The sequence below is a fragment of the Podarcis filfolensis genome, assembly GCF_964270895.1.
Source record: "Podarcis filfolensis genome assembly, chromosome: 12".
NCBI classification, from domain to species: domain Eukaryota; kingdom Metazoa; phylum Chordata; class Lepidosauria; order Squamata; family Lacertidae; genus Podarcis; species Podarcis filfolensis.
The window spans coordinates 56,493,720-56,514,984 of NC_139614.1; the positions used below are offsets into that span (position 1 = coordinate 56,493,720).

Genomic DNA, 21,265 nt, shown 5'->3' on the forward strand with positions numbered 1-21,265 from the left:
GGCTCTCAGTGGCTACTAGCTGGAGTGGCCGTTCTCTGTGGCCACGGTTGGACAATGCTTCCAAATACCGGTAGCTGAAAACCATAGGAGAGGAGAGTGTTGCTCTTGTGTTCGAATCCTACTTGGAGATTTCCTGCAGGCATCCGTTTGGTTTTGTTCTTAAAATTCTTCAGAAAATTTTGTGCTTCTTATATTGTAATTTTATGTCGTGAGCCTGCCCTGAGATCTATGGATGAAAGGCTGAATTGAACAAATAATAACAATCTGGTTGACCACTGTTAGAACAGTGTGCCAGACTAGAGAGGTCACTGGCCTGGTCCAGCAGACTCTTTTGATGTTCTTACTGAGCTTCAGGCCTTCTGGTTTAGGAGCCGGCTTACTGTTCTCTCCCTCCTTCCCCACCCTCAGGACTCGGCACCCCCTTGCAAGGCCTGGAGAGGTGTCTGAAGGAGGTCCCCACTGGCGCCCACAGCCAGCCCTGTTCGCCGACCATCAGCTCCTCCATCGGCAGCTCCCCAGACAGGCTCCCCCGGCGGACCCCCGTGACCGGGAAGTGGGCGAGGAAGGAGGAAGGTGAGACTCAGCTGCATGATGTTGCCGGGAGCCGCTGAGGCTGGGCAGTTGTGGTTGTGGCCTGATCCACCCGCCAATAACGCCATCGCTTCCCTTGGGCAGAATATTTGATCTCTGTCCTGAGCCAGCTTTGCTTCTTCTTGTTTCCGCAGGGCTCAGTCGGAACGGCACCCCTCTGCAGGGGCTGGAAAGGTGTCTGAAGGAGCTCCCCCTGAGCTCGCCCAGCCAGCCCTCTTCGCCAGCCGTCAGCAGCTCCCCAGACAGGCTCCACAGGTGGACCCCGGAGGCAGGGAGGTGGATGAGGAGGGAGGAAGGTGAGTGGCGAGTATCAGGGTTGGAGGCCGGATGGAAAACTCCAGCCCGAAATGGCGAAGAATGCCTTCGCTGCTGAAACATTGGGAGCCCCATCAGTTTTGGCATTCCGTCGGCTTCAGAAGACTCAAGCATTCCCCTCATGCCGACTCTCTTTCTTTGATCGTTGTTCTATTTCAGTGGTTCCCAAACTTTTTGGGGGCGGGGCTTTCTCCCTGGTTCCATCAGCTCATCCCCAGCAACTCCTTCCCTGTCCTACAAAAAAGCATTGTTCAGAACAGTGGCTTACACGACCCCCACTAAGGGCGAGAACAACAACAATTTATTATTTATACCCCACCCATCTGGCTGGGCTTCCCCAGCCACTCTGAGCGGCTTCCAACAAAATATTAAAATACCGCAATACATCAAACATTAAAAGCTTCCCTAAACAATAATATATAGAAACAGGAGCAATGAATTGCACATTTATTCAGAATCCGATTAAAACTTTAATTTCTTTAATTCAGCAAAATTAAGTGCACTTGATCCAGCAATGCCAGCTTTTTAAAGTCCGATAGTCATTTACATCTCCAGTGCCCCAATACCTCCTAGCGCCCCCTAGGCAATCCCGCCCACCCCCAGGGTAAACAACTATATGACTATTATAAGACATCTGAAGGTATCCCTGCATAGGGAAGTGGCTTTTTTAATAATAATAATTTTATTATTTGTTCTCCTCCCATTTGACTGGATTTCCCCAGCCACTCTGGTCGGCTACCAACAAATAGATAAGCATTATTATCATTATTATTATTAATTGAGTTTATATACTGCCCTATACCCAGAGGTCTCAGGGCAGTTCACAGAAAAGATCACAACATAGATAATCAATAAAAACAAACAACCCAATAACCCCCCCCCAATAATAGAACATCAAACATTAAAAACTTCCCTATACGGGGCTGTCTTCAGAAATAATAATTTTCAATGTTTGATGTTTTAGGGAACCGCTAGTCTTAACTGTTTTAATTGTTACGCTGTTTTAATGTGCTTGTACATTATATATTTTAATTATGCATGTTTCAAACCTGTTGTTTTACTGTAATTTTTTGTTCCAGGTAGCTGTGTTTCTGCAATCGGTTTGAGTGTCATTTTGCTGTTGTCCTTTCTTAAGATACTATCTCTACCTTGCATGGGGTTGGTCTAGATGACTCTATGAGTCCCTTCCAACTCCGTGATTCCATGATTCCTTGACCCTTTTGGTATTTCTTCTTGGAAGGAAAGTGGGTATCTAGATGATAAATTAATAGCAGCATGGTACAGTTGTGTAGCCAACAGCTTTGCATGCCCTTTCTCGGTAGGACCCAGCCGGAACAGCACCCCCTTGCAAGGCCTGGAGCGGTGCCTGAGGGAGCTGCCCCAAAACACCCCCAGCCAGCCGTGGTCGCCGGCCGTCAGCTCCTCCATCAGCAGCTCCCCAGACAGGCTGCACAGGTGGACCCCGGAGCCAGGGAGGTGGACCCGGAAGGAGGAAGGTGAGGCAGTAAAAGAGCAGAAGGTTTGTTCTTTGTGCAGCGCAGTGTTAAACGGTGGAACTCCCTGCCACAGGAGGCAGAGATGGCCACCGACCTGGATAGCTTTAAAAGAGGGCTGGGCATACGGTGTCCGACCAGATGTCAGTGGCAAACCCGCAAGCGGGATCTGAGCAATAGAGCAACTCTCCCCTTCCTTTGGTTTCCAGCAGCTGGTATTCAGAAGCATTGCTCTCTCCGGAGGCTGAGCAGTAGCCATTGTGGCTGGGAGCCCTCCATAGCCCTCTCTTCCTCCGTGAATTTTCCAGTCCCCCTTTAAAGCCATCAAAGTTGGTGGCCGATCCCTGCCTCCAGTGGGAGGGAGTTCCACAGCTCAACTATGCGCCGATTATGCACTGAGAGATTCACAATATGACAAATTATTAGGTAAAGGTAAAGGTACCCCTGCCCGTACGGGCCAGTCGTGTCCGACTCTAGGGTTGTGCGCTCATCTCACTTAAGAGGCCGGGAGCCAGCGCTGTCCGAAGACTCTTCCGGGTCACGTGGCCAGCGTGACAAGGCTGCTCTGACGAGCCAGCACCAGCGCAGCACATGGAAACGCCGTTTACCTTCCCGCTATAAAGTGGTACCTATTTATCTACTTGCACTTAGGGGTGCTTTCGAACTGCTAGGTGGCCAGGAGCTGGGACCGAAAGACGGGAGCTCACCCCGCCGCGGGGATTCGAACTGCCGACCATGCGATCGGCAAGTCCTAGGCACTGAGGTTTTACCCACAGCGCCACCCGCGTCCCACTGACAAATTATTACCTTTTCTTAAATAAGCCACACACAGAATCAAAGATAAGAAGTCATAAAACCAAAAGAATCAAGATTTTTTTTCTTGTTTTTCTAAATGTGCCCCCTGCCCCGATGCCCCTGATGAAAAAACGGTTGTGTTTCACATCTGTAGCCTGCTTGGACTTGATCTGCAATCCCAAAAATAAAAGGTTGCTGTCTGCTCTCCTTTCACAACTCAAGCGCAGCGAAATTGAGAGAGCGGGTTGTTGGGAGCTGGAGAGTGAACCCAGAAGAGTACCTCTTTCCTTCCTCTGTCGCCATAGGTCTCAGCCGAAATGGCACCCCCTTGCAAATGGTGCTGGAGGGCTACTCAAAGGAGCTGCCTGGCGCCCCGAGCGGCCACTTCTTCCACTATGTGGCCAGCAGCTCTTCCGACGGACAAGGGAAATTGGGTGCGGGAGAGAGTCCCGCGAAGGAGGCAGGTAAGGCGAGGCTCAGCTCCTCAGTCATCCCCACCCATGCCCACCCCTAAACGATTTTGCACCATTTATTCCAGATGCAGCTTGTTGGGCCTTTTTTCCCATCGTGATTCCTGCGCTGCAGCAGGTTGGACTAGATGGCCCCTGGGGTACCCCTTCCAACTCCGCCATTCTATGATTTTGTGTATATAACAGATTTTACCTGGTTTTCACCTGCTACTCGCCCTTCTCTTCCTTCAGGGATTCCACCCCTTCAAGGCCTGGAGAAGTGCTTGAAAGAGATCCCGCTGGGTGGGGTTTCATGCCCAAACGCCGTTCCTACGGGAAGCGACTTCTCTGCCCAGAAGCCCAGGAGGACGGAGGCGTCTTTGCAGAGGCTGTGGGACAGAGGTAAGGAAAGGAGCAGGGAGGAATCTGCGGGGCTGGGGAGAACATCAGGGAATGTGACGTTAAAAAAATAATATTTTATTTATTATCTTTAGTTTTGTACGTTTCAGTCATTTTACAATCATTTTAACATTTCAAAACTTGACTTCCTTTCCCCTCTTTCTGCAGTTCCTTTACTTTTTGTATTTTCTTTGTATTCCAAATTAATTTACTCACGTGACATTAGGGTGTGTTTTAATTTTTCAGCTTTCAAATTCCAAAAGGAGGGGTGCTAAAAAGTTGTAGCATGACTTGGGAATTCATAATAATATAATATAATATAATATAATACATTAATATAATTTAATATGATTTTGCTTGGTGAGTAAAATGTGCGTAGAATTGCATAGAAGCTATTAAAATAATTGCCAAGTAATTGCAGCAGTATTATTATTATTATTTGCATTCTCAGAAGGTAAATCTAAAATTCTTTGGTTTTCCAAAAGCAGTTTATATACTTCTCCATCCAATGTAGACTTACCAAGCTAAATGTCATCTAATCTCAAAAATAATAGCAGGTTTGAATTCCTCACACCCAGAAACATATTTTAAAGGCCCCCCGCTGAAGAAATTTGCAAGAATTAAGTTTCACCCTCTAAAATGACACTCCCTTCCATGACACAGTCCTCTATCCATCGCCCACCCTAATCTCACTGTCTCAGTGGCCGCTCCGAGTCACCAATCTAGCTGCTGTATTCTGGATTATAGTTTCTGGGTCACCTTCAAAGGTAGTCCCAGGTAGAGCGCATGGCAGTAGTCCAAGCGGGAGATAACCAGAGCATGTGCCACCCCAGCGAGACAGTGCGCTGGAGAGCCATTGCTGCCAGCTGATATAGTCTTTCTCAACCTCGGGTCCCCAGCTGTTGTTGGACTGCAACTCCCATCATGCCTAGCCTAGCAGGGCCAGGGATGATGGGAACTGTAGTCCCAAAACAGCCGGGGACCCAAGTCTGAGAAAGACTGATGGCTGCCAATCAATACCATAGCGGTCAACCTTCCCTTTTTTTTGCGGGAAATTCCCTTATTCCCACTACTATCCCAGATTGTTAGATATCCTGTAGACTGTCCCCGGGACAGGTGAGGCTGCTGATCCCTTATTTTCAAATCTGAAAGTTGACAGCTATGATCAATACTGAGCGGGTGGACCTGTAAAAGGGTAAAAGAATACTGGGAAATAATAATGAATTGGGAAAAAAATGTTTAAAAGTACCGTACTTTCCCCCAAAAAGCAGAGTCCTTTTTGTTGGGGATAATTCAGACGGAAATTCCTAGGTGTCAAAAAAGGTTAATCATGTATGCCACTACTGTGGACTATGTTTTGTTAGCCCCCAAATGGAAAATGAGCGAGGTCCCAACCAAAGAAGAATGGCAACTCAAGTTGACGGAATATGCACAGCTTGCAAACTTAACATACAGAATAAGAGAACAAGAAGAACATTCATTTAGTGAAGATTGGAAGACATATATTGAATATATGGGGGGGAACTGTGTGCGCTTGAAAACGTTGGCAGCATTAAGATAAGATAAACAGGTTTTGATGGAAGTAATAATGGAATGCTGAATGGTAAAATATGCAGGGATTTATGAGATGAAAAATGAACCATGGAACGAGAAGAATGGAAGTCATTGATATTTCAAGGATGTTTAAATGAATATATTAAATCTCAAAACAGAAAACTGAATAAAAATTATTTATTAAAAAAAGACAGTACTGAGCTGGATAGCCAAGGGTCCAACTCTGCTTCCTCTGCTCAAAACGCCTTTTTCTTCCCTCCAGGCGGCGCCACAAACAGCATCCCGCCACATCCCACGAGCTCATCTGGCTCCGTGGCAGCGGAGGCCACGGTGGAAGCTTCCCCCCTCGACAGACTGATGAGTTGCCTGAAGGAGATCCCCATTCAGAGGCCGAGTTACCTGAACACGCCCAGCGTCTCCTCGTCCGCCTCCAGCTGCAGCGAGAGTGAGCGCCAGAGTCCCGGGTGCAGCCTTTGGTGGGACTGCGCTCAAGGTGGGTGACGAAGACGGGGATGGACCCATTCTGAGCAGCAGGGCTGAGGACCAGCTTGGATTCATAAATCAAAATCAAATAAGTGTTGGAAATGCAAAGAGAAAAAAGGTTATTTTTATCGTATGTGGTGGTCTTGTAGTAAGGTCAGAGCTTACTGGGAAATGATATATAATGAATTGAAAAGGATGTCCAAAATAACCTTTGTAAAAAAACACTAGAAGCTTTTCTTTTGGGAATTATAGGGACAGAACTACCTAAATGGTATAGAAATTTATTCATGTATGCTACTACAGTGGCAAGAATGCTACTCACCCCAAAGTGCAAAGAAGCAGAAGTCCCAGCAAAGGAAGAATGGATGCAAAAACTTGCGGAATATGCAGAAATGGCTAAACGTAACCGGCAGAATAAGAAATCAAGATAACAAACTTTTTATGAAATAATGGAAGTGGTTTATTGAATATTTACAAATAAATTGCAAGCAGATAAAAACATTGGCAGGGTTGTTGTAATAACCTGCAGTTTCATAAGAGTATATAATTAAAGTAGATAAATAAATGAGCAAATTAAATGAATTTGGATATGCAGCAGATATTTAAAAAATAACTTTAAGGAACCGCAGAAAGAGGGGCAAGGAAGTCAATTTTTGAAATGATAAAATGATTGTAAAATTAATGAAATGTATAAACCTGAAAAGTATAAATAAAATGAGAGAGAGAGAGAGAGAAAGAACCAGCTTGGACTCAGAGAAAAGGCCAGCTTTCATTTCAAGATGGAGCATGGCTGCTATTTTAAAGTACTTTATTTAAAAAATGATTTATCAGCCCTCAAGTTTAAAAAGTTCAACAAATCATCAGAGATTTGCAACCTCTCCTAGACAATGACAGTTCTCTTTCTCAAGCTCTGGAAGACCTTTCATTGCCTACAGACAGCCACCCAATCTTAAACAATACTCACCCACAATAATACAGCAACCAAACTTAACATGGACGCTGGTCACAGAGCCTGCAGTAAGCCCAGATGCCACCTTTGCTGCCACATACACCCAGACAACACCATCACTGGACCTAACAACATCAAACATGCCATCCCAGGACTATTTAATTGCTCATCTTCTAACATTGTGTATGCCATCAAATGCCAGCAGTGCCCTTCAGCTCTCTATATTGGACAAACAGGCCAAACCTTACGCCAAAGAATAAATGGACCTAAATCTGACATCAGGAATCGCAAGACAGAGAAACCAGTAGGAGAACACTTCAATCTCCCAGGACATTCAATACAAGATATCAAAGTAGATGTCTTATTACAAAATAATTTCAGAAATAGACTTGAAAGAGAAGTTGCTGAATTACAACTCACCACTAAACTGAAAACTATGGAGAGACCTGGTCTGAACAGAGATATTGGATTCTTATCCCATTACACCGGCTAAAACTATTCTTGGTCATCTGCATACTGTCCCTTTAAAAACCTTTTTCTTGTGGGACCAACTGTCATTAACAGTCACTAACAGACTTACCATGCCCATTCCCTCCCTCTCATTATATATAAGGGTCTGATGACTTCCATTTCAGTGTATCTGAAGAAGTGTGCATGCACACGAAAGCATATACCTAAAACTACTCGGTTGGTCTCTAAGGTGCTACATCAGAGGTCAGCAACCTTTTTCAGCCATGGGCCAGTCCACCATCCCTCAGACCTTGTGGGGGGCCAGACTATATTTTGGAAAAAAATAAATGAACAAATTCCTATGCCCCACAAATAACCTAGAGATGCATTTTAAATAAAAGCACATATTCTTTTCATGTAAAAACACCAGGCAGGCCCCACAAACAACCCAGAGATGCATTTTAAATAAAAAGGACACATTCTACTCATGTAAAAACACGCTGATTCCCGGACCATCCGCGGGCCGGATTTAGAAGGCAATTGGGCTGCATCCGGCCCCCGGGCCTTAGGTTGCCTACCCCTGTGCTACATTATAATTTTTAAATTCTTTTGGAAGGATTCTTTTAAAGACTTTCTGAGATCTGGGAAATGATCTATAATGAAATGAAAAAGGTATTTAAATATACCTTCCTGAAGAAACCAGAGGCCTTTCTCCTGGGCATGGTCGGCCAATTGGTGTTAAAGAAGGACAGAACATTTTTTATGTATGCTACAACAGCAGCAAGAATACTCATTGCAAAGTATTGGAAGACAGAAGATCTACCCACCGTGGAAGAATGGCAGATGAAGGTTATAGACTATATGGGACTGGCAGAAATGACCGGCAGAATCCGAGACCAGGGAAAAGAGACGGCGGAAGAAGATTGGAAGAAATTTAAGGACTATCTTAGGAAACATTGTAAAATTATTGAAGGTTAGAACGATGTTGATTCAGAAATTAAGTGGTTATTAGCTGTAATGATTATGTGATCAAGAAAAGAAAGGTTAAAAATTATACAGAAATTAGGGGAAGGATTTGCTGAATTGAATTAATTAGAGATTGGAATACAGAAAGGGGAGGTATGAGGAGGTCGGGAAAGTAAGTTTTATGAATATAAGGGACGGAAATTATACTTGTTGTTGTAGGTGTTTTGTATGTTTTGTATGTATTTTTACTGTTTTTGTTTTTTGTTTTGTTTTTTCTATTTTATATAAACTTTTAAAACCTTAATAAATATTTTATATATAAAAAAAAGACTTTCTGAGATCATACAACTTTTTTGAAGACTTGGTTCTTTTAAGGGAATTTTTAGGTTTTTAAGAAGAGTCTTTTCAACTATCTTTTTAAAGAATTGTTTTAATTTATTTCAGTTGGAGTGTTTTCGTTCTTCCTAGACACAGGGTCGGAGATGGAAGGGACTTTGCGGCAGAAGGGGACGGAGTCCAGGCTGCAGAGCACGTTGCTTGCTCCAGAGGAGGAAAGGGGGCTTCCTTCTGCCCAAGAACCAGAGCTTGTCACCAGGGGCAGCCGAGCGCCGTCAGCCTCCCCGCTCGGTGGCCTGGAGAGATGCTTAGACAGCATCGCCATGAGCCAGCCTCTCCCCTCCAACATCCCACCTGGCGATGCCAAGAGTCCAGGCGACGTGGTACCCAGGAGATCCCGGCAAGGGATGGTTGGATCACATCCCACAAGTAAGTGAGGCTGTGGGTAGCCTTTTATGGCGGTGGGTTTGACCCAGGACCGGGACCTTGCCATTAATTAATTAATTAGCGTGCTGTTCATCCTCTCTCAATCTCAGTGGGGTTCTCAACATACAAATACAAGATAAACCCAAAATGCATCCAAACCAATAACCCCCACCTCACAAACGTATTTGCAAGGACATAGGAGGCCATTAACCAAAGGCCTGGTTAAAGAGGAACATTTTTGCCTGGCACCTAAAGGTGTATAATGAAGGCACCAGGCAAACGTCCCTGGGGAGAGTGTTCCACAGACAGGGAGCCACTGCAGGGAAGGCCCTCTCTCGAGGAGGAGGCACATGAAGAAGGGCCTCAGAAGGTGATCTCAGGGTCTGGTCAGTTCATATGGAAAGAGGCGGTCTTCGAGGTCCTGAGCCCTTTAAGGCTTTATAGGTCAAAACCAGGACTTTGAATTGAGCCCGGAAACTAATCTGTAGCCAGTTCATTTGGACCAAGATCGGTGTAATATGCTCAGACCGCCTTGCTCTGCTGAGCAACCTGGCCGCTGAATTCTGCACCAGCTGAAGTTTCTGAACAGTCTTCAGAGGCAGCCCCACGCATCACACGGTGGGGTAATCTATCCTAGAGGATACCAGAGCATAGACAACAGTAGTTAGGCTATCCCTGTCCAGATAGGGGTGTAGCTGGGCCACCAGCCAAAGCTGATGGAAGGCACTCTGGGCCACTGAGGCCACCTGAGCCTCGAGCGACAGCAAAGGATCCAGGAGGACCCCCAGGCTACGAACCTGCTCTTTCAGAGGAAGTGTAACCCTGTCCAGAGCAGGCGACCTTCCACCCATCTGGTCTAGGGAACCTCTCACTAACAGGGCCTCTGTCTTATCTGGATTGAGCTTCAGTTCTTGGGGGTCTGGGGCAGGGAGAGTGGGAGGGAGAGAACTCAAAGATGGCTGCTTTTCCCTGGTCTCCCAGGTCCTAGTCCAGCACTCTAATGGTTCATTGAAGCTCTCTCTCCCCCCCCCCCGCCCCAATTTCGCAAGATTTATATACCACTTTACTGTTACAAAACCTCAAAGCTGTTTGCAAAAAGAATAAAATGATAAAAAACCATCAGTTAAAACACATACACACAGGCAGGAATCCATTCCTGGGCTTGATGAGAATGTGCAACTTTTGCAGATCCTCCAGCAGACGACGTCCTCTCCCACGACCCACAGATTGGTCCGGAAGATCCAGCGGCAGCCAGTACCCCCAGTCCTTCCAGCACACCAGCCCAGGACTCCTCCGGTAGGATGCCTGAGAGGAACGTGGAAGGCCGTGTTCAGCATCCCCAGGCGGAAGGTGAGAGAGCAGCACAATCTGAGATAATACTTATCACAACTGAAAACAATGCCTGTTAGCAATGAAAACAGAGCAGTGCAGTAAATCATAGAGCTGCAGGAATCTCAGCTGAAGCATCCCTGAGAGATGGCCATCCAGCCTCTGCTTGAAAAGGAGGGAGACCGTTCCATTGACCAACAGTTCTTGCCACCAGAAGATTCTTCCTGGGGTTTAGTTGGAATCTTTAGCTGGAATCTCCTTTTTTGCCAGTTGAATCCGTTGGTTTGGGTCCCACACTTTGGAGCAGGAGAAAACAAGCTTGTTCCTTCCTCCATATGACAGCCCTTCAGATATTTGAAGATGGCTATCCTATCACTGGTATTATTAGTAAGATCTGGTTGGTTGGTGTCTATCTCTCTCGGGAGATAATGGATCAGTGAAGTCAATAATAATATATATTATCCACATATGTATACAATCTGTTTTAACTGTTCTTAATTTAAAATGGTTTTATTCCGATGGAAAATGAGCGAGGTGCCAACTAAAGAAGAATGGCAACTCAAGCTGTGCTGGGAAAATTTAAAACAGGGATGCAGAAAAGGGAGGTATGGGGAAGTCGTTGAAACAAGGTTTAAGAAAGAGAGGTTAAGAAATTATATGTGTTTACATGTTTGTTTGTTAATGTGTTATGTTGTGAATTGTTAGTTGTCTTGTGTGTTAATATATGTTGTAAAACCAATAAAAATTTATTATAAAAAAAAAAGAATGGCAACTCAAGCTGATGGAATATGCGCAGCTCGCGAACTTAACATATAGAATAAAAGAACAAGAAGCACATACGTTTAGAGAAGTTTGGAAAATGTTTATGGGGGAAATTGTGTACACTTGAAAATACTGGCAGCATTAAGATAAATTCAACAGGGTAAATAAGTTTTGATAGATGGAATAATGGATTACTGAATGGTTTAGTTTATGTAAAATATGCAGGGATTTATGATATGCAAAATGAACCATGGAAAGAGAGGAAGGGAAGTTTTTGATATTTTAAGGATGCTTAAATGAATTTTCTAAATGGTAAAACAGAAAATTTAATTTAAAAATTTATATATATATATGTAAAAACTATAAATGGTTTTATCCCTCCCCCTGGGACCTGCTGGTGAAAAGCAGGTCATGCATTTCATGATAATGTAATAACGGGAATGTTGAAACACGCAAGTCTCTGCATCCACACAGACTCCATATTCCAAAGCAGGCCAGATCTCGCAATACCCAAGAGAGCATTGGTCAGTTCTGCATCTCAGCTGCCTCCCTCGTTCAGGGCTGGCCCACCCATTAGCCTGGCAGCAAACCTTGCAAGGAAAGGGGGGGCAGTCCTCATGCACCTTTGCAGGGTTCTGTGCCTGCTGGGTACCTGGGTCGCTTCCATCCGCCTCAGTCTCCAGCTTCCCCACAGAGGCTGCCATAGGGCAGAGGAGGAGGCGGCAGCAGTGGGACTGGCAGGCCTCAAACACTGTGCTTCTTGCCGCCTTTAACACATTGCAATTCCTGGGGGTTTGCCATTTTCTGATTTGCCTTAGGCGGCAAAATGTCTTGCGCCGGCCCTTCCCTCGTTTCCGGATCGGCAGAGGGTGGAGAGAGGGACATTCTGCCGCCAAGATGCTCAAACGTGACTCTCTCCCCCTGTTTTTGCTCCTGCAGCTGCGAGGAAACGGGCACCGAGCGGCTCCTGCCTCCAAGGCGTGGCGAATCTCCTGGCTGAAAGGCCCGCCAACCCTCCTTGTCGCTCCCAGCCGCTCCCCAGCAAGGCCCAGGGCAGCTCAGAGCAAAGGGAAGCGCAGGCGAGCGTCTCTTCGGCCGAGGAAGGTGAGGGTCTCTGCTGGAGCATCTTGGCGCCAGAGGCCAGGGCAGCTTTTGTAAGCTTCCAAAATGGCACATCCAAGTTGACATGTTTAATCGGGGAGAAGTCATGGTCAAGATTGGAAACATATAGACTTTTTGCGTGAAAGAGGGGATGAACTTGTGATATTTGGTTTTGAGGACTGAATATAATGCTGGTCTATAGAAAGTGGATTTGTTGTTGGAGTGGATTTTTATATATAGCTGACAGACAAAGAAATCAGAAGTTCTCTTTTTCCTGTTTCTTTTCTTCTTTTCCCCTTTATTCTTTCCTATCTCTTTCCTTTTCTGGCCTGTGTTTTTATTTAGATTAGCTTTCTAGCTCTGACATTGATTTTTGTATTCCTTCTTCCAAATTTCCACTCGAAAAAAACATTTTATTTGACGGTCTATTATGGTTTATATTTTGAATTTGATATATATGGGGGCACCAAAATCTTCAGAGCGCTTAGGGCCTCTAAAGGTCTTCATCCAGCCCTGGGCAGGGCATTGTAATGCCAGCTAGCAGCCCTGAAAGCCTCCTTTGCTCCTGCCATAAGATTTGCGGTCATCACAGCTGGGGAAAAGATCTGTCCACAGGCCATGTAGGAAAGCCGGATTCTGGAGAAGGATGTTAGAGAAGAAAGTGGCATGCACTGAAATAATTTGCCGCTCAGGAGCTGCTGGCCTTCAGTAACAAAGGCCCTCGGATTTACTGAATTTTGGGACCCGCCTTGTAATGGTTTTTTTGCCTTTCTCTGCGCAGAAGGGGCGAGTGAGAGCAGCCCTCTCCAGGGCCTGCTCAGGTGCCTGAAGGAAATCACTGCCCGGGGCCCCAGTCCATGCAGCCCGTCATCCAGCAATTCCCCGGCCAGAAGCACGCGGGGAGAACCGAGGTGCAGACGTGCCAAGGGAGAAGAGGCCAGGAGGGCAGCCCAGGAAGGTGAGCCCCTGGGGTTGCACCTCTGGCAAGGCAGTGGCAAGGGCAGGCAATGGTGGTGGAGGCAGGTGGTGTCACCCGTCCTGTGCATTCTGGGTAGGGCAGGTGTACACTTAAACCAGTGGTTACTAACATGGCACCAGTAGGTGCCGTGGCACCCTGGGCATCTCCCGCTGGTGCCCAGAAAGCCCCCTGAGCACCTACATCACCCCTTTATTTGTGAAGGGCTGAGGAAAGTACATAGAGGTGAAGGAGGAAATGGGGAAGAGAGATATTCTTTCCCACATTCTGTTTTTTTCTTTGTGTGGTTTTCAAGGCACAGATTCTATCGGATCCAACTTTGACTCAGATCCCTTGAAAAAGCAAAGTTTGTGTGATGATGGTGATGATGGTGGTGGTGATGATGATGATAATCATAATAATAATATTTATTTATTTATTTATACATACATACATACATACATACATACCCCACCCATCTGGCTGAGTTTCTCCAGCCACTCTGGGCAGCTCCCAACAGAACATTAAAAACACGCTAAAAGATCAAACATTAAAAACTTCCCTAAACAGAGCTGCCTAGATGTCTTCAAGAAGTCATATAGTTATTTATTTCCTTGACATCTGATGGGAGGGCACCACCACCGAGAAGGCCCTCTGCCTGGTTCCCTGTAACCTCGCAGTGAGGGAACCGCCAGAAGGCCCTCGGCGCTGGACCTCAGTGTCTGGGCTGAATGATGGAGGTGGAGAGGCTTTCAAGGTCAGCACCAACGCTTTGAATTGTGCTTGGAAACATATTGGGAGCCAATGTATGTCTTTAAGCACCGGTGTTATGTTTTCCTTCCTTCCTTCCTTCTCTCTTTCTTTTTATTTCTTTCTCTCTCTGACTCTGACTCTCTGTGGTGTGGGGAGGGGTCAATCCCTGGTAGGAGGGACAGAAATAACCATGTGCCGTTGACACACACTAAAAACCCATACATGCCCATAGGTCAAAAAAGGTTGGCAACCCCCTGATTTAAATCAATGATAGCCCGCTGCCAAAACAGATCTTGGGGTGCAAAAAAGTCTGAGCCCAATATTCTCCCCCTGCAGAGCTTCCAACAGGTCAGAGGAGCCGCCTGAAGGAAAGGTCGATGGGCAGCGATGGCCCAGCCACCACGCCCTTGAGCAGTCCACAGAGAGAGGCTGGGAACAGGAGCCCGACCCCCGAGGCTGGCGGGGGGCACCGAGGTGAGTCGACACGGCCTCTGGCAAAGCAGGAGGGGCGCAGCAGCCGCAGAGACTTAAAATCCTCTGAGGAGCCTGCAGGATCAGGCCAGTGGTCCAGCATCCCGTTCTCACAGGGGCCAACCGGATGTGCTCAGGATCTGAGCCCAAGAGCACACTCTCGCCTTCTGCGTAGTATTCTGGGGCATAACTGTCATTGTTTCCCTTTTTTTAAGGGAAATTTCCTTATTCCGAATAGGATTCCTCGCAAGAAAAGGGAAGAGCTGACAGCTATGTTCTGGAGTTCAGAAGCATTGCTGCCTCTGACCGTGGAGCTGGCAGCCATCGATAGCTTTCTCCTCCTTAAATTTATCCAGTCCTCTTTTATTTTATTTTTTAAATAATTTTTTAAATTCGGTTTTATAATTTACATTTGTATTCAAACAGTAGTCCTAATCATAAACATATAGAATTCCCTGAATCCTTAGCCTTCCCTCCACCCCTCTATGGGTTCCATTGTCAATCTTTTTCAACTGCATCATATAATATTCTCCATTTTTTCTTAAAATTCCATACACTGAAACAGAGATAAGTTAGGTAGGTTAAGCTGAGAGTGAGCAACCGGCCCACAACATCACTTGGTGAGCTTCTTGGCCAAGCATGGGGATTTGATTTTTTTTGCCAATCGTTTCTTCTATTTTTTTTTAATTAACAAATTTACCAAATTTTTAACAAACTCATAACAAATCAAGCAAATTTAATACAACCCGCCCCCCCAGAAATCAACTTCCCGCCAACTTCTTAGATGTTTCCATAATTAACCCTTATTGCTGCTTATATTTCATAGTTGTCTCTAATTCACATTCCATTTCTTCCTTTCACCCTAATCCATCAGCTGTCCATTTTTTAAATCCTGCTCGTACATTAGTTAACATTTCCTATATTATCAAGTGAGGATTACGCTTTCATTTATCATACCACATTAATTAATTAATTGTTATGTCTGAAATGAAACTTTCTTTTCCCTCCAACTGCGTATATAAAAGCCTAATAATCCCATCTCTGTAGTTGTGGGGTCTCTCTCTCTGGTCCTAGTCCAGCACTCATTTCCTATGATTTTTATTTTTTCCCCCAGCTGTGGGGTATTGATTTACTAGATAGGAGATATGCACATGTGTAAACATTGCCTTGTGTAACCTGCCAGCCCATTACACTGGAAATGAATGCCTTGAAACAGACATACATTATAATTTGGCAGTGAAAACTTCACTATGTGGAGCGTTATTTCAGCACTGCTGTCTCTCTCTTTTTTTGTAATTTTTTTATTTGATTTAAAAAATTATATAAAGAAACAACAATTTAAAATCTGAATATCAAGATTACTCTGAATCTCCTGACTTCCCCCCATCCCTTCCATGGGTCCTAATGATAATATTTACAACTGCATATCAATATTTATTTTTTAAAAATCCTTCTAAATTATCCATACCTTCCGTTACTTTCCAAGTGTTTCCTCTGATTATGCCTGACGTGCCACCACTTTCCAATGGGTTCTCCGTTAGGGTGCACCTACGCTTACTTCTCAGTAGACATGAATGAGCTTTCACTGCATTTCGCTTGCGAATCTTAGGGAAGCAAATACATGCAGGTGCAGCAGGAAGAACCTTCAGCTCACGCCGGCCCATGTCTCTTGTCGTTCTTTTCAGGATCCGCCCCCTCGAGCGCTCTGGCCTGGGGCAGCTGCCCCAAGTGGAATGAGCATTTCTGCCTCTCGAGCGGGAGATCCGCTGCGCTCAAGTTCGGTGCTCAGAGGCCGAGCAATACCTGCTCCCCCAAGAGTGGGGTGAAAAGGTCACTGGGGGCAGGTAAGTCCCCAAAGGACAGCCGTGAATCGGGAAGCTTGAGAAGCTGCAGCCTTTGTAGCCTCGGCAGATATCGCAGTCCTGTCGATCATTTCTCAGTTGTGTCTGCTGGTAGGATATTGCCCATCTTGGATGGAAAAGCAAGGAGGGCTGGCTGAAGTTGATGGGAACTATAAATTTAAAAATCTGGGGGTTTGGGATATATGCATAGTGTGCACACATAGTTAGGTCAGGAGACGAGCAAGCAACTTCTGTTTATTTCATTCTATAATAATAATAATAATAAAATTTATTTACACCCCGCCCTCCCCAGCCAAGACCGGGCTCAGGGCGGCTAACAACCAATAATAAAAATGTTGCTTAAAATACAACTTAAAAACAAGATTAAAATACAACATTAAAACATTAAGATGCAGCCTCTTCACAGGAGGAGAAAGGAAAAAAGAAAGAGGGGGAGGGAATCAAATTGATTCTAAGCCAAAGGCCAGGCGGAACAACTCTGTCTTACAGGCCCTGCAGAAAGAAATCAGATCCCGCAGGGCCCTGGTCTCATGAGACAGAGCGTTCCACCAGGCCGGAGCCATCACTGAAAAGGCCCTGGCTCTGGTGGAAGCTAATCTAACTTCCTTAGGGCCCAGGACCTCTAGGGTGTTGCTATTTATGGACCTTAAGGTCCTCCGCGGGGCAGACCGGGAGAGGCGGTCCCATAGGTATGAGGGTCCTGGGCCGTGATTTTTATGGATTTTTATATTATCCTTCATCAAAAGATAGTTGAAACCAGCAAAACAATAGCACCCCTATCCAAGTAGTATTATTTACGAATCACTTCCTGTAAACCAGTGTTTCCCAAACTTGACCCTCCAGCTTTTTGGACTACAGCTCCCATCATCCCTAGCTAACAGGACCAGTGGTCAGGAACGATGGGAGTTGTAGTCCCAAAACAGCCAGAGACCCAAGTTTGGGAAACACTTCTGCAAATCATCTCGAAGCGAACAGACAGTGAAAATATCAGCAATGCACACTGTTATGAATATTCTGCATATAAAAGCATCCCTGATCTAAAACATCACAAGATGTTGAGCAGAATTTCCAGAACCCCCAGTTAGGCTGGATGTTAAGTGCGGCACTTGGGCTGAAGAAGACGGGTTCTGGATGCATATTTCACAGTTGGGGTTACACCCAACCACACCAGAACATAGTGGAAGAGAAGATCTAGGAAGAAGGAACTGGGGGCTGTTTCTTAACATGCTTTTTTTAAATCCTCCAATTGCAGCACAGAGAGGTGATGACCAAACTCCAGGCACCTCGTCCTACAGCTGCAAACTGCAAGGCGATGCCGAGTCAGGAAATCTGCGCAAGAAAAGGTGTCTCAGTGTCGACCCGAATCCGGCCCTCTGCACCTGGGGGAACGGGAAGCCTCAGGAACGCCACCCTGAGGTTGAAGACGGCATAGGTCCGACGCTGTCGAAGAAGCTGGACCGCCTTTCTGCGGACATGAGCGCCGTCTGCCGGGACGTCTCCCGCCTGCAGAGCCACGTGGACCGCTTGGAGCAGGATGCCCGGGGCTGGGTCCTGGAGCTGGCGGCGCTGCGCATGGAGAACCACAGCCTGAGCGAGTGCGTGCGGCGCATGGAGGGGCGCTTCCGCGCTCTGGAGAACCGCTCCCGCCGCAACAACCTGCGCGTCCTCGGCCTGCCGGAGGGGAGCGAAGGCAGTGACCCGGTCGCCTTCTTGCAGAAGACTCTGCCCACCCTGCTGGGCCTGCCCCTGGAAGCCCCGCCCCTGGAGATCGAGAGCGCCCGCCGGGTGCAAGGGGGCGCGTCCTGGGACCCCAGCGGCAGGCCCCGGCCCCTGGTGCTCCAGCTCCTGCGCTCAGGAGACAGGGCGGCCATTTTGCAGGCGGCCCGCGGGAGGCCCCTCAGCTACTCCGGCGCACAGATCACCATCTTGCCGGACTTCTGCTCCTCGCTTTCACAACGCAGGAGGGTTCCCTTTGGGACGTTCCGGAGGACCCGGTGGGCGGCGGACCTCTGCTTTGGCTCCCGGCACCCCTCCTGCTGCTATGCCTGGGCACCGGGCCTACGGGAGCCTCTGGCTGGCTCGGGGGCCCTGAGGGGCGAGAGAGAAAGCCGGCTTACCAGAGGGGTGGGGAACTGGGGCACGGAAACCTCACCCGGCCCGGGGCATCGTGGGGGGTGCCACTCCACAGGGAGCTGCGAGCAGCACGATGACAACCCCTGACGCAGTTCTTGGCAGAGGGTGGCAACGGTTGGCTTGCTCCTCCTGCCCTTTGCTCTGGGTGGGTCCTGTCCTCAGGCGGCAGACGCTGCAGGGGCAGGCGGCAAACTATTGGTGGCCATGCATCTTGCCCTTCACCCCTCCAGCTGGTCAGGCTCGGCTGCCAGCCCAGTTGGCTGCTGTGGGCGCCATTTTGCCTCCGGGGTCCTTCCCCACATTCCTGCCCCTGCTTCTTCGTCATTTCTCTGGAGCTGCTTGGCAAAATCTTTTGGATGCCATTTGAGCTTAGGTCCTCCGTCTTGAGGGTGCCCCGTCGTCGTTTCTCAGGCTGAGGATGCCCCCCTTAAATGCACCATCCATCCAAGTTACAACAGCCCAGAGACTGGTGTTTGGGGGGGCACCCCCTTGCCATGGGGGCCAAGCTCTCTTCCTCTTAAGGCTCAGTGAAGCCCTTTCTTTGTGTTTATATTAAAGACCTTTTGGTCTGGGCAGGCCTCGGCTGGCTGGCGACAATTCAGGGTCAACGTGTGTTTTTAAAACGTGTTGCTTTTATATTTTTCAAAGAACCAATATTTTATATGGGTATTTTGCTTCTAGGTGTGGTTGTTAACATGCCTGCCCAGAGCCTTTGTGGAGAGGGTTGGCTATAAATATGAATATTAAAGAAATGAACTTGAATAATAAAGAAATGAAGTTGGGGAAATATCTGTGCCTCTTGGAAGGGTTATTTTCGAGGGTGTGTGCAGCTTCTGGGTGGCTCGTAGGTGTTTGATTGTTGAAATATTTTATTTATTTTCATCATTAAAAATTTACATGCAAACAGTTTGTGTAACCATTTTGTGAGATTCTCTGAATGAAAATTGTGGAGAATGTCCTGATACGTAGTTTTAAGTTCTGTTTTAGGGACCCATGTAGGGGATGGGGCGCAGTCACGAGGCTCATAGGTGTTTTGGGTCAGGTGTGGGGAACCTTTGGCCCTCCAGATGTTTCTGAACTACAACTCCCATCAGGCCTGGCAAGTGGGGATAATGGGAGCTGTAGTTCAGCAACATCTGGAGGGCCAAAGGTTCCCCCCACAGAGAACTTCTCTTCCTGGGCGTTCCACTTGATTTCAGCTGAGAACTAATTCCAGGGGACTGAAGCAGCAACACTAGAAGCCCGATTTCTAGTAGCACCATAGAATTTTAGAGTTGGAAGGGACCTCAAGGGTCATCTATCCCAACCCCCTGCAATGCAGGAACCCCACCTAAACGAAGGGCATGAGCTGCCCTCAGCTGCGCCCCCTCCGAGCAGCGCAGTTGATGGGCACCGATAGAGGAAATGAGCAGTGACTCCGGTAGAGGTGTCAACCTTTTCGCCTGATTCTTCCGCCTCAAACATCAGCTTCCTATTACAGCAAGCAAAACCAAAAGACAATAAAAACCCCCTCACATGGGACAGAGTTGCTCCCCGACCCCCAGCCCTGGAGTTCTGACAACCCCCTTTGCTTACTGAATCTCTGCATCCTGTCTGAAGTTTGTTAAAAGTGCAGAACGATTGCCAAGGAAAATGTGTTGGCAGCCAGTCCCGGGATCTTCTCCGCAGGCACCCAGTTCCCCCAAGTGGAACTAAAGTGGTTTTCTGCTGGTCTTCAGCCTCAAGTGCCATGAAGTAATAGGAGCAGACACAGACCCCCCTCTCTGCCTGTTGTGCCAGGCAATTTCCTGGCTTGGACACATCATTGGAGAGGCGTTTTGGACACCCTTGTGTTCCCCTGAAGCAGTCCTGCAAACTGGAGATCACCTCCATGGTGCTGTTTGTGGGGGGAAACGGAACCCCAGAATTTCCAGCTCCACCAGGCAAAGATCACCCCAACAGATGATTGGGCTACGCCATATTGATGGATACAAATGACAAAGAGTTCTTCAGAAAAACCTTACTGCTTCATCTTAGGCCACATTCACACCATATGTTTAAAGTTCTAGGATACACCTTTAAACGGTCATAAGAGCATAAGGATCAGGGCTGCAAGAACACCAATTGTCAAAAATTGGAAAAAAGAATCAATACCGACAAAAAAAAAAAAATGGCAAGGCAAATTATTTAGTTATATTGAATTGGCTGAATTGACAGAGTCTATTGGGGGTCAACCCAAGCAAAAATTCTAAAAAGAATGGGGAAAATATAGAGAATACCTTAAAAAGCAGTGCCCTCAAATTAATACTTGGACTTGTTTCAATTAACTTCTGCAAAACAAATTATGGCGTAAAAGTTAAAAACAGAAAAAAGGGGTAAGAAAGAAAATGGAAATGGTTCACCAAAAATACAAATAGAACTGTGCTGAGGATGAAGGAAGTCAGTTGGAAGAAAAGAAGAACTGAAATGTGGTATATACATATTGTTTATTATTCGTTTTGTATAAGTTTCTGTACGTTACTTTGATAATTGTTTTTTCATTTTCAGTTTTTTTCTTTATTTGTTTTTTATTATTTTTATGTTTAGTTGTACGAGTGTGTGCGTTTGTGCTGTAAAATAAAATTTAATAAAAAATTATATATACATATATATAAAAAGAACATAAGGATCAGGCCAATGGCTCACCCAGTCCATCTTCCTGTCCTCAGAATGAC

General features: G+C 46.5%; 1 protein-coding gene and 1 long non-coding RNA gene across 2 annotated transcripts in view; one reads left to right on the forward strand and one right to left on the reverse strand.

Annotated features, from left to right (window-relative positions):
- Window positions 1-19,476, forward strand: part of LOC310745929 (uncharacterized protein) — a 55,640-nt gene extending 36,164 nt beyond the window's left edge. The window contains exons 13-23 of the mRNA XM_083579230.1: window positions 2,229-2,402; window positions 3,500-3,658; window positions 3,896-4,045; window positions 5,859-6,089; window positions 8,889-9,209; window positions 10,395-10,556; window positions 12,237-12,401; window positions 13,180-13,356; window positions 14,443-14,580; window positions 16,263-16,421; window positions 17,692-19,476. Of these exons, the coding sequence (XP_083435356.1) occupies window positions 2,229-2,402; window positions 3,500-3,658; window positions 3,896-4,045; window positions 5,859-6,089; window positions 8,889-9,209; window positions 10,395-10,556; window positions 12,237-12,401; window positions 13,180-13,356; window positions 14,443-14,580; window positions 16,263-16,421; window positions 17,692-18,659 (2,804 nt within the window). The 3' untranslated portion in view covers window positions 18,660-19,476. The remainder of the gene's footprint in view (window positions 1-2,228; window positions 2,403-3,499; window positions 3,659-3,895; window positions 4,046-5,858; window positions 6,090-8,888; window positions 9,210-10,394; window positions 10,557-12,236; window positions 12,402-13,179; window positions 13,357-14,442; window positions 14,581-16,262; window positions 16,422-17,691) is intronic.
- LOC310746272 lies at window positions 746-3,988 on the reverse strand. The gene is made up of 3 exons (XR_014540561.1): window positions 3,858-3,988; window positions 1,956-2,158; window positions 746-1,140 (listed from the first exon to the last, which is right to left on the reverse strand). It is a non-coding gene; the product is annotated as an uncharacterized lncRNA (long non-coding RNA).
- Window positions 19,477-21,265: the final 1,789 nt, after the last annotated feature.